Source organism: Oryctolagus cuniculus, chromosome 2 (genome assembly GCF_051225735.1).
Source record: "Oryctolagus cuniculus isolate XC-2025 breed Fujian yellow rabbit chromosome 2, ASM5122573v1, whole genome shotgun sequence".
Classification (NCBI taxonomy): Eukaryota; Metazoa; Chordata; class Mammalia; order Lagomorpha; family Leporidae; genus Oryctolagus; species Oryctolagus cuniculus.
This window is the reverse complement of record NC_142868.1, coordinates 179,357,235-179,373,583: the sequence shown is the minus strand read 5'-3', so window position 1 is coordinate 179,373,583 and position 16,349 is coordinate 179,357,235. Positions and strand designations below refer to the sequence as shown.

The 16,349-nt window shown below is 52.0% G+C and overlaps 1 protein-coding gene across 6 annotated transcripts in view; it reads left to right on the top strand.

The window, feature by feature from the left end:
• Window positions 1-16,349, top strand: part of PLB1 (phospholipase B1) — a 118,163-nt gene that overhangs the window by 44,161 nt on the left and 57,653 nt on the right. For all 6 annotated transcript variants that reach the window (XR_016228122.1, XM_089324486.1, XM_089324490.1 and 3 more), the window contains 4 exon segments: window positions 1,880-1,943; window positions 9,928-9,986; window positions 11,898-11,971; window positions 13,078-13,121. Coding sequence is in view for 5 of the 6 variants with exons in the window: in XM_089324486.1 (XP_089180612.1) it covers window positions 1,880-1,943; window positions 9,928-9,986; window positions 11,898-11,971; window positions 13,078-13,121 (241 nt within the window). In the remaining variant the exon portion in view is untranslated.

Sequence of the window (16,349 nt, the reverse complement as noted above, 5' to 3'; positions counted from 1 at the left end):
GACTTCAGTTGGCACTGGATGTGGGATGTCAATGTCAGTGTCACAAGACATCACACTATCCCCTTGGGCCTTGGCTTTCATTCTGGGAAAAAGTAACAGTAATAGTCTGACCTCATAGACTTTTTTTTTACAGGCAGAGTGGATAGTGAGAGAGAGAGAGAGAGAGAGAAAGGTCTTCCTTTGCCGTTGGTTCACCCTCCAATGGCCGCTGCGGCTGGCGCGCTGTGGCCAACACATTGCGCTGATCTGAAGCCAGGAGCCAGGTGCTTCCTCCTGGTCTCCCATGCAGGTGCAGGGCCCAAGGACTTGGGACATCCTCCACTGCACTCCCTGGCTACAGCAGAGAGCTGGCCTGGAAGAGGGGCAACCGGGACAGAACCCGGCGCCCCAACCAGGACTAGAACCCAGTGTGCCGGTGCCGCAGGCGGAGGATTAGCCTATTGAGCCACGGTGCCGGCTGACCTCATAGACTTACTCAACTACAGTCGCTTAAAAAGTATAAAGCACTACGCGATGTAGCATGCCAGATTTTGTATTGTTGCTTTTGTAGTCTGGCAGCGATACATTCCTTCAGGATGCACTTATTGAATGCCTGCTGTGTACCCCTACATGCAAGTTCAATGAAAGCAGGAACTGAGGGTGGGTACCCAACAATTACATGTTGAATGAATAAATGGATGGCTAGATGGGAGACCAGGCATGGGATCTACAAATATAAATAAATCGTGCTAAGGGACTCAGGCTGGTATAGACACAGGTAAGTTAAACAGAAATTATAGCACAATGCAGCAAGTGTTGTAAGTCAAGCTTTCATGGGGTGTTCTAGGAACCTATGAATGTTCTTCAAAGAGTTTATGGAAAATGGAATTAAATATGAGTTTATTGATATAATAATTTTGAAATCCTATGTAAGAGAATCTTTTAAACTTTCATGACAAATATGTATTTAAAAACATGAATTTCAAAGGTTTTTGTGTCAAGATGTATCTTTTCATTCCATTTTTCCATGAACTTTTTGAAGTGGAGGAAGAGACACTTAGATGAGAGAAAGTTCCAGAAGGCTTTCCAAAGAGGACAAATTTCCAAGGAGGCCAGGCCTAGGGAGGGGAGAGGCACCTGCTCAGGCAAGGCATGGAGTCAGGGCAGGTGCACGATGCCCGTGTGGCATATGGGAGTCCCTGGGATCGAGTCCTGCCTCTGCGTCTGACCCAGCTCCTGCTGACGCAGCCTGGGGGGCAGCAGGTGTTCACTGGGAGGCCTGGCTTGGATTCTGTTACAGGCATTTGGGAAGTGTACCAGTGGGCAGGAGATCCATCTCTCCCACCCACCTCGGAGCCTGGGAGAGTACAGAGACTTTGCCCAAGACTGGAACTTTAGGGCGTCCGAGGCCTGTTTGGCCTGCTGGGGAGAAGGGCCCTCAAGCCGAACTGAAGGCAGCGGGGTACTTTGTGTATCTAAGCAGTAGGTGTTTGCTGAGTATCTGTGGTGCCACACGGAGTTCTAGGGTCCAGGGACCCAGTAAATGGATGACACGGATCAAACTCCAGGCCCTCCCTGAGATGGGGGCGCAGGGAGCCACGGGGCTGGGTGGTGTTGAGAAAGCGCCTGGAAGGGATTGGGGAAACGGATTGGGGCTGGGGAGAGCCAGGGCCACAATGCACCTGCAAGAAACAAAGGCCCGGCCTCAGGCTGAGGGAGGGAGCTTGGCGAGCACCAGGGAACATCGTGCGTGGACAGGTGGGTGTCCAGGCTGAAGGAAACAGAAATCCTAAGACAACAAGATTTTATTTTACCTTAAGAGAGATGTTCCCAAGGTGAAGCCTCCCTCCCCACGTAGCAGTACCCACTTCTTCTCATCGCCCTGTGTGTCTCGTTGCAGGTGAGAGAAGGGACGGAAATCCGCTGTCCCGACAAGGACCCCTCCGACTCGGTTCCCACCTCAGGTACGTGGCGTGGGGCCAGTGGTGCTCACACGGCCTCGAGGCCTTCCGAACGCAGGGGCTTCCCCGAGCGGGTTGCAGGGGCGACAGGCGACTGTGTGTGTGTGGGGGGGTCTTCGAGAACAGGACAGCATCAGTGTCGGCGAGCCTTTTGTGAGCGTCGGCCCGCTGCTGGCCCATGTTCTGCAAACGGCCCAGCGTTAGCGGACGCGTTGATGTCCTGCCACTGTCCCTGCCCTTGAAGCCTCGATGGGTGAATTTGTTCTGCAAAAAAAGAAAAGCAAAACTGCCCTCAGTCTGAAAGCAAATGTGGCCAGTCCCCGGTCCCTGTGGGATAACGCAGACTACGTTCGAGCACCACGGGACGGGGAAGCGTGCCGTCTCACACACGTGCCATTTCCCCTGCCTCTTTGCACTTCTAAAACATCTGTTGCTGGGCCCTGAAAATGAGAATGGAATGTTCTAGGCAGTTGTCAGCAGTCAGCCTCAAAAAAGGGACAATCTAAAGACTATGCTTCTGCTGCTGGGCGAGGCAGCCTGGGAGTGACAGCTTTGTGTACGTGAACTTGGGAAGTTCTGGGAGGGTCCTGTGGTGACCCAGGGCCACCTGTGCTTGTGTTGGTCCCATGCTTGGTCCAGCAGGGTGCCTGGATGTGTCCATCCATCGATTAGAGCCTTGTCGAGGCCTCCGATGAGCCTTCCAGAAGTTTACATTCTAGTTGATCTGCTCATGGCTTCAAGGTTATCCTTAAGTGAAACCGTTACAGTGTCTAGAAGGAATCTTCCAGAGATGCAAATCTTTGTGGTCAGATTTTTCTCTTTCTCTCTTTCTGTTAGTTGAGCAGATAAATACTGTGACTTAGCCTGCCTTCCACATGTGTCAGAGCTTTGCACACTCAAATGAAGTCAACGTCAATTTAAAAATCTTCTTGCCACAACCTGGAAATAGAACAGATTCCTGTTCCAAGTTGCAAAACAATGGGAATCAGTGGTTGTAACTGTCCCTTTTCTGTTGTGACGGCAAAGTACCTGCGGCTCGGGGCTTACACAGGAAAGAGGTTTATGAGGCTCCCAGTTTTGGAGCTGAAAGTCCAATTTCTGTTCAGGCTGTGGTGAGGTCCTCCTTGGCTGGGTCCCAGGGTGGTGGAAAAGCAGGAAGGGAACTGACTGTGTGTGCACAGGGGCAAGTGTGTGGGGCGGCCTTGCTTATACCAACCCGTTCTCATTCGCTCCTCGAGACCACCATCAGCCCCTCCTGGGGCAGCACCTCCAGCGACCTCGGGCTGGGCCACATCTCTTAAGGGTTCTCTCACCTCAACACGATTGCATGGGGGCCCGGGCCTCCAGCACTGGAGCCTTTGCAGGATAAACCTTGTCAAACCAGAGCAGCGATGCGGCTCTGACAACTCTCACCGGTAGCCTCTCCCTTCTTCCCCTGCGAGTGGTAACCTGTTCCTAGCCAGACGATCAGCTTCATATATAGGCCCTCCTACAGTAAAAAACCAAACAACAAAAACCCCCACTCAAAGATTTAAGTACAGATATGTGTACGTCTAGATAGAGAGGCTATCAATCTGAATGTTTTGATAGCCATACTCTTCACAGAGAAAAAAATATCATCCCTTTTTAATCTTATCACTCAGAAAAAAAAATGACCTAGAAAGCATTTTGTAATCTGTCTAGATTACATTGCTATCATGGCAACGATGACTCCTCCATTAGAACACAGCTAAAAGCCAGATAAAATGTGGATCTCTGCTTGTTCCTGTCCCTGTGTTTATCAGCGCTTGAAGATGTAGAAGCAAGAAATCTGGAGCCCTGTCGACCTGAGATAATGTGGTAATAGGCGTCGTTTGCATGAACAGATAGATAGAGGCCTGGGACCTGTACCGAGCCTCTCACTCTCTCCACCCGGGGCCGCCTAGGTGAGTGCTGGCCTGCACTTCTGGTCCTGCCGGAACATTTCATTGAGAAAAATGGCCACAAGTGACTTCACGGTCATGAAAATGCATGTGTGATTGTGCCATTGTGTGGTGATTGCACATCCTCGCCACGCGTGTGGCAATGTCACAGCTCAGAGCCACACTGGACCTGCCCTTGGTAATTATTGTGTCTTGGGGGAGGATCATTCATGCTGGACGTCATGTTTGCAATTTCTAATGGAAATGAAGGCCCCTTGATACACTATGTTTTTTAAATATTTATTTTCCATCTATGTGAAAGGCAGAGAGAGAGAGAGAGAGAGAGAGAGAGAGAGGAAGAGAGATCTTCCATCTGCTGGCTCGCTCCTCCCCCACCTGCAACAGCTGGCTCTAGACCAGGCTGAGGCCAGGGGCCTGTGCACTTGAGCTACCTGGTGTTTGCTGCCTCCCAGGGTGCGTTAGCAGGAAGCTGGCTAGGAAGTGGAGCAGCACTGACAGCCCAGGGAGGGACGCAGGCATTCCAAGTGTCTAAGTCACCAAGTCCCAGTGCCCAGCGTTCTGGCACGATCTTGTAAGAATGGATCATCTGATCTGTATGCCTCGGCCCACGGCAGGAGCCCAGTGTTGAACCAGTCTAGATGACTGAGTATTTCTAACTCAGCAAATCAACAGTTCTCAGGGTTGGAAAGGATTTTTTAAATTAACCAGACCAAAGCATCTTCCACTAAAATCAGTTTTCACTAAAATTATCTTAACTATTCTGCTTTCAGAGTTATTTAAAAAAACGTTTGTTGTAGTCTTCTTTCCCGGTGTTTCTCTCAGTCCACAAAGATGCATGCATGTGGACATCAACAAGAGTGAGGTTTCATAATCGAGTACCGCCTGATGCGACCAGGCCGTGTTCCTCACAGCACTCGGAGCTCCTGGCTGATGAATCTCACCCACTGATCTATGGGACTTTGGGAAAAGATACAAGAAGTCAGCGCCAGAATGGTGAGCTGTGACATGGCATCCCATATGAGCACTGGTTTGAGTCCTGACTGCTCCATTTCTGATCCAGCTCCCTGCTAATGCGCCTGGGAACACAGCTGAAGATGACCCAAGTGCTTGGGCTTCTGCCAACCCACGTGGGAGACCTGGAGAGTATTTCAGGCCCCTGCCTTTGGCCTGGCCCAGCCCCAGCCATTGCGGCCAATTGTGGAGTGAACCAGTAGACAGAAGCTCCCCCAGCCCCCTCACCCCGTCTCTCTGTATCTCTGCCTTTCAAATCTTTTTTTTTTCCACAAAAAAAGAGGTAAGGAATTGGCCTGAGATAAGGAATTGGCATTTGTAGCCCCTATAAAAAGCTGGTGGTCATCAGTGTACACGTGCAGTCTGCGTGCTGCCGCCTCCACACTGGACAGCTCGCGTCATTGTCTGCTACGCCATGGCCCGCTCCCTAGGAAACACGTATCAGGCCTAGGAGCGGACTTCAGGTTTTCCCGGTGAGAAAGGGAGTGAGTTTATGCAGATGGAGGGGCAACAGGAGTCGGCGGGGGTGACTTGGCTGGCTGTTGAAGTTGGCCATCTTGAGGTCAAGCTTGAGATCCATGCACAGCCTCTGAAAATGAGGACCCACAAAGCTAATTGCATGCTGCTGTCACCGAGGGAGTGGGCCACAACGGTTCATTCACTGATCCTGAGCCATTGATTCCTTTAAAGCCCGTGAGGTTATCTGTTTGGCCCATTTAGCTGAGAAGAGTTCTTCAAAAGCTGGTATTTAAAAATTCCCAGATTGTAGCACTAGATGCCATATTCCTCAGAGGTTTTACCTCATTATGAGCCAACATGCACTGGGTGACCTGAGGCTGTTTCTATGGTTACCACCTGCTCATGAGGCATGTGCCTTGACCTAGCCTGGAATCAGGAAGCAGTGAGGTCCTCCAGGGAGTGACGGCCTGCTTGGCCACAGGTATGACCAAGTGAACGGAATATGTTCACATTCAGCTGCGACCCACGGCGGGTAAATGTTCCCCTGACCACAGGGCTTCATGTTTTAAAGCTTTAAGAGCTGTAAAGTCGCTGTCCTGGAGCCATTGAGCTTTCATTCAAGTTAACACGTTTCTTGAGTTCCTACTGTGTGCACGGTACACGTGAAAGTTCATACCGAAGACTCCAAGGGCAGAAGCATGGCTCCTGTCTCGTGCCAGCAGGATGCCCCAATCGTGGAAGTGTTTGCATCAGTCCCTAAGATCAGAGAGCAAATGGGCAGCGAAGTCCTAGCTGACAGCTGAAATCCGGTTTTATCAGATCGTGGTCCCAGGGAGTTTGGTTTGTTGGGTTACGTGAGAGCAAGCACCAGTGTGCCCAGCCGTTCTCCTGAGTGCAGTGTGCTGGGGATAGTGGACAGTTTCCTTGCTAATCGTGATACTTAATCAGAGCTTGGATGGCCTTCGATAAGAGGCTGCTCTGTAGAAATCGTGATGAGTTAATGATGTGTTTATCAATTTCTTTCAAGGTGGTGGACAGTCTGTACCAGATAATGCTTAGCCAATTGGCCCACGCAAGTTTAATCTTATCTCTAATTTTTTTTTTTTTTTTTTTTTTTTTTTTTTTTGCCAAGGAGAGCCATTGCTCAAGTGCTTTGCTGTATTTCCAGGCTGTGTTTTCGTTGTAGATGATGACATTAACAAACCTCAAATCGAGGTCTGCAAAATATTAAACCAGTGAAGTGAGTTGGGCTCTATCTTAACAAGAAAATCTCAGGTCAATTCTCCCCATGAGGCTTGCTGCACTCATTTGGCTTATTGTCTCTTGCTAAGAATCCTTGTGAGTGATTAATTGGAGGAATCCCTCCTCCAACAGTCAGTCGATCCACCTCTCTCTCCATCCGTACACACACACACACACACACACGCACGTGTGTGTTTCCTTTCTGCCCACGACACATTTCAAAGATGGAGTCCACTTCAGTTGCGTCTCTAGCAATAGGTAGTAATAAAGCTTTTGAAGCAAATCTGTCCATCCCTTCCACATTTTACCAGCTTCAAAGATTTCTCCTAACCTTTGCACGCTAACTAGTGCTCATAGAATTCAACTCGATTATGCATTATGGCAGCAAGAATGTAGTGATTGGCGATCATTAGCAGCAGCAAAAAATAAACCACTCTAGAGTTGAGGGGAGGGGTTTTATTTTCTGTTCTGTAGCCTTTTTTACCCATAGCCTGATTTCTTTAAGAAGAGGTCATTTTCAAGTTCTCACGCTCAGCCCTGTGGACATGTGCTAATGTGTGCAGCTGGCTTTGTGATTTGATATTGTTCTTGTAACTGCATGGCATAGCTGTGGAAAGACGGGCAGGGCCGAGCGGGCTGTGGTCATGGGGAAGGGGGCATTCCCGTCATGGTGAGCAAGAAGGGGGGGGGGGCTCCGAAGCGGAGCTGGAGACTAAGCGGCAGAGCTGCAGAACTGCCTTCCGGCTTTGCAACAGCAGTGACAGCCAAGAGGAAGTTTCTGCGTACGTGCAGGAAAAGTGGTTCTGCCCTTTGAGCTGCAAATGCAGAAGAGGATGGCTGCCAAGATCGTAAAAGAGAAGTGTGTTAGTAGTTCTCAGAGAGTGGAACCCTGGCACACGGCAGTATCGGCTTTACATGGGAATGCATTGAAAATGCCCGTCCTTGGTCTACTGAATGCCCTGAATGCCCGTCCAGGTCTACTGAATGGGAGACGGAGGGTGGTGCCCAGCCATCGTGGGCTAGCAAGCGCCCCAGCTGGTTCTGAGGCCAGCCCTAGCTTGATGACTGGTCGCTTTTATGGTTTGTACACATGTTCACAACTGCGCATGCGTTGGTTTGCACCCTGTCGTAGAAAGGTGCAGGCACTTCCCTGTTGGGAGCGCGTCCTCGGAGCGAGCGGCAGTTCTCCGTCGGTGGGCCAGAGAAGGTGGAAGAGGTGACCCCATGGAAGGGAGAGCCGGCGACCCCTCTGAGCATCCTCCCGCTGAGCGCTGCCGCGGCTTCCGGCACGGGGCTCCTTACACGGTCGGGCTTTGGGCGCTGGTGGGCGCTGGAAATCAGAGGTAGTCGCTGTGTGGAAAGCAGCTCGTCCTCTCTCACTGCGGGGTTTGTAGGCTGTCAAGGCCGCCTGCAGGAGCGGGGCTTCTCCGTGGTCCGTGAGCGCTGTTTGCACGCTGCGGTGCAGCGGCAGCATCGCCCTGCCTGTGGCGACAGCAGGCACACCTGGGAGCACAGCTGGAGCCCTGGCCGAGTCCGGGCACCTTTGGGAGTGAGACCACTGGGGGCGGTGCAGCTTGTGACCTGAAGGACTGAGCCGCATGGAAGGATCCTTCACAGAGTTGGTGTAAAATGGAATTAAAATACAAAATTTACTTTGATACAAAAAAATGAAATCCATGAATATGAGAGAGCTTCCAAAAGTTCAGGAAAAGTGTATAATATGGAAAACTCTGCATGGAGTTGAAAATTTTTGCATCAAAATAATTCCACCTTTTCATTACTTTTTCCTCCAATTTTTTGAAGTTCCTGCCTAGGGCATACAGATTCCCAGGTGTGAAGAGATGGGTGCAGTGCCAGGGTGTGTATGCAAGGAATGACCTATACTCAGAAAGCAGCCGTCCGTGTTAGCCTCCTCGCTGGCTAGCCGGGCGTGGAAGGCTTGCACCCTAACCTGCCTTTACAGTGGGACCTCCAGAGTCGCCTTCACGTACCCGAAAGCCAAATGTGGGACTTGCTCTGCTGGACAGGCGTCAGGGCTTCCCCACTGCACGGGTCAGCCTTTGTTTTTCTCCGCCCCCGCCCCACCTCTCTCATCTTTCCACTTCCTGGGCTTAATCCAAATGCCCCCCGCCCCAGGGAGCCTGCTCCCACACTCGCCACAGCTCCACGGGGGGAGCCTCGTGCAGCCGTGCACCCATGCACCTTTGTATCATCTGAGACTTCCTACCGTGTCTTTCTCTTTTGAGTGATTATTTTTAGGCTGCTTCCCATCTTCTCCTTGGCCCTGCGGCTTCAGGAAGGCCTTCTCCGTTTCTGAACAGCCACTGCCTGTTCGGTGTGCTGGTCACAAGAGCTTGTAGCTCCTTCCCCACACCACAGCCTGCACCTGTACTCAAGAACTTTAAAACAGAGTCTCAGGAAGTTAAACGTGGGGTTGTCGTAGGGCTGTCAGATGACTCCCCCAGTTCCATTCCTAGGCATATACCCAATTAAGAGGTAGCCTTCAATCAAATGCATACAAATGTTCATGGCAGCAAATGCCTATCAACAGATGAGTGGATAAACAAACTATGATATTTCCGCATGGTAGAATATTATTCAACCATATAAAGGGAGTGAATTAGTGATACATGCCACAACATGGTTGAGCCTTGATAACAGGAAGCAAAGCAGAAGAAACTAGAAATGTGTGGTCAACGTAGCATAGGGCTCTGTGTATATAGCACAGACTAAGTAAATCCAGAAACAGAAAACCGATCGCTGGTTACCAGGGACTGAGGGGGTGGGGGAGTGGCAGGTACTTAATGGAGACAGAGCTTCCTTTTGAGGAACTGAAAATCTTTTGGAACCAGATGGAGAAGATGATGGCAAGACTTTGCAAATGCACTAAATGCCACCAAAGTGCTCATTTCCAGGCAGTTAAGTTTATATTATGCAAATTTTGCCCCAATTTAAAAAGTATTCAGTGGTATAACAGTATTTCCCTCTTTGTGTCCCAAATCCCCGGGGTCCTTGAGTAGCCTGTGAATTATGTCCCCACCACCCCTCCTTCCTTGCGCCCTCGCCTGCTCACCCCGTTGCATCAGGGTCTCACCAAATGCTTGCAGGTGCATCCCCCTGTAAATCCAGGTGCCCCTTTCTGCTCCTGCCCCTGCTGGGCTCCGTGCCTGGTCTTGCCGACCCCATGTTCAAGGCCAGGCTTGTCTGATGCTTTGTCCAAGGGGTGGGTGTGACGATCAGAAGCTAGCTTCCTCGCCTGGCTCCCAGAAAGTGTTCATTTGTCTGCAGGGGAGATGGGTCCCATGCCTTCTGGGAAAATCTCCTGGTCTGTTCACTCTTGCTTGTCTGCTCAGTTCACAGGCTGAAGCCCGCCGACATCAAGGTCATAGGTGCCATGGGTGACTCCCTCACGGTGAGTTGCCTGGATGTGGGAGGAAGGGGTGGGAGAGGAGAGATGACCAACCTGAGACCTGGAGGGGGAAGTGGGTGCAGAAGGTCTCCCAGCGCTGGCCCTGAACTCCTGTTCCCCCCCACCTCCCCCAGCGTTCCTTCCCCACCGCTCTCTCCCAGTGCTAGAGTGAAGGAGACAGCAGGAAGCGGAGGGGCCCAGAGGGAGCAGGGATGACAGAAGTGACCTGTCCCAAGGTCGCACAGCCTGTCAGCACTGGGCAGGGTGGGGCCGGGTCTCCTGGGCATGGTCTAGAACACCTTCAGAGGTCCAGTAGGAAAGCCAAGGGCAAGTACCAAGGAGCGAGGCGTGGAGAGGACAAGACGGGAGCAAGTGCTAGGGGTGGAGGGGTGAGAGAAGGGGAGCCAGTGGAGGAGGCAGGGTACCGAAGGTGACACCTCGGCAGCTGCCCCACAGTGAAGCCCCAGACCCCGCAAAGATACCCATGAGAAGTAAGATCGGGCCTTGGGGAGCCTGGAGGTCCCCAGACCCAAATGGAGTTCAGCTGCTGGTCCCTAGTCTCCAGCTGAACATCCCCCAGGGACCAGCTGGCACCTGGCACGTCTGCGGCCTCTCACAATGTATCTTGTTCAGTCGCCCCGTGACGAAACCCTGGCCACTGTGGCTTTCCTTAAATGCAACCCGTGAGGAAGGTTAGGCCAGGCGAGGAGAAGGGAGTGCCCAGGCCACACAGGCTGTAAGTGCCGGGGCCAGGACTGCCATGCAGGGACCCTGTCCTCTGGTGGCCCTCTCCACGGTGCTTCAGTGACTCCTTACGCCAGAGCCCTGCTGCTCGTAACCGTCCAGGGACTGACGCTCCTTAGCACCTTCACACACCATTTGTCCCAATCCCTTCCTGCCCGGTGGGGTCTCAGACCCCCCCCTCCCAGTCCCCTGTTCTGCCTGAAGATGTCCTAAGGATAAGGAGCTATCAAGAATCAGCCCAGCAGCTCGGGACTTCGTGGGGGAGGCAGCACTTTGACAAAGCTGGCAGAGGAATTGGGTCCCAGGGCATGGAGACCACAGTCCTTGGAGGTCAGCCTTGGCCTGGCTGCCAGGGGGCCTGCCTCCAGCCTGCCCTCGGCATGCAACTCTGCCCAGAGACGACACACTTCAGACAAGGCGCGAACGTGCACCTGCGGAGTGCGTGCACATGGTGGTTTTAAAGCCCTTGCTCCCTCTTCAGCTGGCTGGTAGTAAGTGGGAGTCCATGTGCTGTTTTGTTTTGCTTTTTATTTGAATGGACACATGGTATTAGTACATGTTACAGGGCATCCATGTCAATATGTGAATACTGCAACAATCGGGTATTCAGCATGTTTGTCGCCTAAGAGATTTACTACTTCCTCGTGTTGGGAACATTTAAAATCTTCTCTACTAGCTCATGTGAAACAGTCAATTAATTATTGTTGACCACGATTACCATTCTGTGCCGCAGAACAGAAATTATTGCTCCTACCCAGCTGTAGCCCTTGCCTGTGGGATTTCAGTCATTACTCGTGTTTAAGTGGCACGTGTGTGAGATGTATGGCTACAAGAGGGTTATGCTGCTTTGTTTTAGGATACATTTCACAACTGAAAAAGCAAAACCAGGAAGACAGGACCCTGAAACACGTCCCTCGGCACGCTAGCCCCAGAGCACTGGTGCTGGCCTCACTGGACCCCAGGGCAGGTTTCTTAGAAGGAGGCAGCACTGTGGGTGCCCCCATGGAAAGGAGGGGTGCGTGCTGAGCTGCCACTGTCTGCACTCCAGGTTCTAGGGACCTCGCCCCCCAGCGGCCCTGGCCAGGATAAACACAAAAACCCTATTGCAGTGGGCAGCCAGGGGGCCAGGGAGGGGAAAGCAGGAAAACTCACCCTTCTTGTCCCTTCCAGGCAGGCAACGGGGCCGGGTCCCAGCCCGGGAACATCCTGGATGTCTTTACTCAGTACCGAGGCCTCTCCTGGAGGTGAGCAGGGGGCGTGACCAGGAACATTCTAGAAAACCATTGTTCCAGCAGGGGATGGGCCAGCTAGTGCTTTTCCAAGACAGATTTCTGCGTTCAGTTTGAGGAAGGCATCTGTCAGCTCTCCCAAACAGCAGCCGGGATCCGAGGTGCAGAGAGCTCAGGGCAGTAGCTCACATGAGGGTCTGGGTGGGAAATGCTTCTCCATCTTCCACGTGTCCCCTGTGATGTCATCCGAGAAGGTGGCCTTGTGAGGCACTGCAGTTGGACCTGGAGCCCAGCTGCCAGCTCTGTGCGTCCCCTCTGGGCCAGGATGCAGGGACACTAACACCTTGAGGCTGAGAGGGAATTTCACTGGCCTCCTAGAAGGGCCCTTCACCTCACAGCGTTGGGGGGTGGGGGAGACAACAGCCAGTCCAGGGCCGGAAGAGTGCCAGAATCGCAGCAGGTGCTTTGTGACCCCTAAGCCAGCATCGTCCCCTCACGGGCTGCCTGGCACAGGTGCATTCTGCTCTCCCCGGACCTGGCTTCCAGGAGCAAGGCTCCAACCCAACTTCTGGCCCCCGAGAGGCTGGGCGGGGCAGATCTGGGGGTTCTGCAGCCTGGCCCCAGGGTTTCAAGAGCCTGTTAGGTATTGCCAGGCGTGCTTGGCAAAGCGGGGAATCCAGACTACTCTGGAATGTCGATTCGCTTAATCTGCTCGGAATTTTAGATCTGGCTCGGGAGACGGCTCACCCTCCCGAGGATGCCCCTTTTAAAAACAGTACTGCGGCCAACAGGAAGGGAAAGATGGGGCAGGGTTTTTTCTTTTTCTGTGGTTTGAGTAATAACGTTCAATGCACAGCTGCAGGGGTCGCCCAGGGCGGCCGCTTTCCCTGGGTCCATTTAAGTGTCCGCCCCTACGTGGGGCTCGAGGTTTAACTGGAACGCAACAAAATCGGCATCGGTGCTGGTTCTAGTCTGGGTTCCGTCGGGGCGATCCCGAGCGCGGGCGAGGGGAGGGGTCTGCAAGGGGGAAGGGCTCGCTGCGAGCCCCGGGGCTGCGGCTTCGTGGACGCGGGAGGGTTGCCGGTCTGGCCTCTGAAACCTTGTCTGTCTCTCCCACGCAGCGTCGGGGGCGATCAGAACATCAGCACCGTCACCACCCTGGCCAGTGAGTACGCCTCGCCTCGGGCACTGCCGCCGCGCCCCCTGGAGGCGTCGGGGACGCGGGCGGAGGGAGGCGCGAGCAGTGAGGCTCAGCCCTGGGCGGCAGGGGGCGCTGCTGCCCTGAGGCTGCCGTGCACTCCGGGAAGCCTCAGCCAGGGTCCAGGGGCGCCGGCAAGACATTACCTTTTGTCCAAGAACAGAAGAGAGGAAGAGCGAGCTCGCGCCAAATTCTAGTGCAAGTCCAAAGGGAGGAGGAGGAAGCGCCTGCCTGCTTTGCTTGCCCGAAGCAGAGCTGGGTCTGGGAGGCCCCGTGGGGCCGAGTCCTGGGGGTCACTCCTGGAAATGGGATGTTGGTTGATCAGGTTTTCCCTAGCAAGATGTGAGAACAGTTTGTAGGGCTGGATAATGCAGTGGGGGAACCACAGGAAAATGCGTTAGAAAGCTTAGAACACAAGGTCGGAACAGAGCCTCCACAGCGGAAATAGAATGAGGTGCGGATGACCACCACGTCTCCGTCTCTTTGGGAATTTGTCTCCTTAAAGACAGACATGTGAACCGATCGTTACAGCCGTTTACAAAGTTTAGGGGGAAACGAGAAGGCCGCTAACTCTACTCTCTGAAAAGAATGGACGACACCAGGCAAGGAAACCGGATGGAGTGTCTACAGCAGAGACGGCCGCGTGCTCGGCAAGTTCTCGGCCAGCCCGGTGCGGGCCGATGCTGGAGCCCACCACCTCCTAGGACCAGAGGCCCCATTTGCAGACAGCGCTGCCGATTTCAAAGCCCCTCCTGCTGTTGGGGTGATGTGATTCTGCTGGCCCAGTGCCCCCAGAGCCTCAGGGCGTGTCCAGGGCGGCTCTATGGAGAAGACCTGCTGCGGTGCTGGGGTCTGGGAACGCGCTCATGGACGACAGAGACCCCTGAAGTCCTGCCCACCGCCCGGCTCGTTCCTCCCGCGGGTCCCAGCAGACAGGCACGGGGGAGGCCCGGGGCTGGAGCCAGACGCCGGGTGCTCTAGCCTGGGCTTCCGTTCTCGGCGGCTATGTGGCTGTGAACGGTTTTCCTAACCTGTCTGAACTTTGTTTTATTCAGTCCATAAACATTTATTGAGCGTTTTATAAGGCCCTGATGCACCTACAGACTTTGCTTTCTGGAGTTCATAGCTAACTTGGGGAAGTGGAAAGTGAAAAGTCAAATGTATATCCAGTGTAGGAAAGACATGAAAACACATGAGATGGGAAAAAAATCAAGCAAACTAGCGAAGCCTTAACTCAGACGGACTGGGTGAGGGGAGGTGGCTCAGAACCAGGAGTGAGGGAGGAGACACCACTGGCCTTGTGAAAATACTATTGTGAGAAATAGCCCTGTGGGTAAATTAGGTAACTTACAGAAGAAATGGACAAATTCCTAGAAAGTCACAAGCTACTCAAACTGAAGAATAGAAAATCAGAACAGATTTAATAACAAGCAGATAAATTAGCTTAAAATTTAAAAACTCCACCAATAAAAAGCTGGGGCTTTTCTACTATCACTGGTGAATTCTATCAAACATTAGTAACAGAGTCCAGCAATTCTTTACAAACGCCTCCCAAAAATAGCGGAGGGGACACTTCCCAACAAACTCTGTGCGTTTTATTCTGTTACCAAAATAAGGTAAAGGCATCACAGGCAAGAAAACTGCTCCCAATATCTCTCATGGATGTAGACATGACTTCCCAACAGAGCACTAGCAAATCCAATCCAACAACATTTAAAACCTTCTAAAATCAATTAATGTAATATACTATATCAATACAATAAAGTACAAGAACCACACAGCCATCTGAATGGATGAGAAAAGGCGTTTGTACAAAATCCAACAGCTCTTCCTCACAAACACACAGACCAAGCTGGCAGAAGGATGCCTGGCCTGATGGTGTGTCCTACAAGCTGGTGGCCTGCAGAGATGGCTGCCGCCTTGCCCCCAGGCCCGGGGCTGAGACAAGGTTGTCTGCTCGCCGCTTGTGTTCAGCAGCATACCAGAGATTCCAGCCCTAGCAGCTGGGCGAGAAAATGAAAGAAAAAACACATCAAGATTGGAAATGAAATTAAACTGTGTGTCTCTGAAGATGACACGACCTGGTACACAGAAAGCCCTAAGGGAGCCGGCACTGGGTCGCAGTGCTTGAAGCTACCGCTTGCCATGCCAGCGTCGCATATCAGAGCACCAGTCTGAGTTCTAGCTGCTCTGCTTCTGATCCGGTTCTAGCTGATCTGCTAGCGCACCTGGGAAGGCAGCAAATGATGGCCAGAGTGCTTGGGGCCTTGCCACCCACATGGAAGACCCGGATGAAGTTCCTGGACCCTGGCTTTGACCTTGGCTATTGCAGCCATGTGAGACATGAACCAGTAGGTAGAACATCTTCCTCTCCCTCTTCTACTCCCCATCACTCTGCCTTTGAAATAAACCTTTAAAAAAAAAGTCCTAAGTAATCTATTACAATTATTAGAATTAATAAATGGATGTGGCCAAGTTGCAGACTAAAAGTTGATATACAAAAAGCAATTATATTTGTGTTGTACACTAGCAATTACTCTGAAAATGAAATTAAATAATTACAGCAGAACCAAAAAGAATGAAATGCTTGGGAATGAACTTACTGAAGTAAGTGTATCTCATACTTTTAAGATCATCCCGCAATGCTTAAAAAAAAATGAAGACATCCCATATTTGTGGCTCCGATTTACTTTTGTTAGGATAGCAACACTTTCCTAAATGAATCTAAAGATTCAGTGTGATCCTATCAAAATTCCAGCTGGCTTCTTGGCAGAAGGTGGCAGGCAGATCCTGAAACGCATGTGGAAACCTAAGGGCCCAAAATAGCCAAGGCAGCCTTGTCAAGGATGAACACATTTAGAGGACTCTTACTCCTTATTTGCAAAACTCCGGCGAAAGTTCCAGCAATCAGGACAGCGTGGTCCTGGCATGAGGACAGACACAGAGAATTGTGGCGCCTAGAGTCAGAAACAGACCTTCCGATTTGTGCTGAACCCTTTTTCAACAAGGGTTCCAAAGTCATCCAGCAGAGAAAGAACCACCTTTGTGACACATGGTGCCGGGGCCGTCGCACGGTCACACGCAGAGAAGGAAGCTGGACTCGTTCCTCGCACCCTTTCCCGAGAGTCGCTCGACACTGATCATCGACCAAACGGAAGAGCTGAGCCTAACGCTGAGGAGAACTACAGGAGCAGA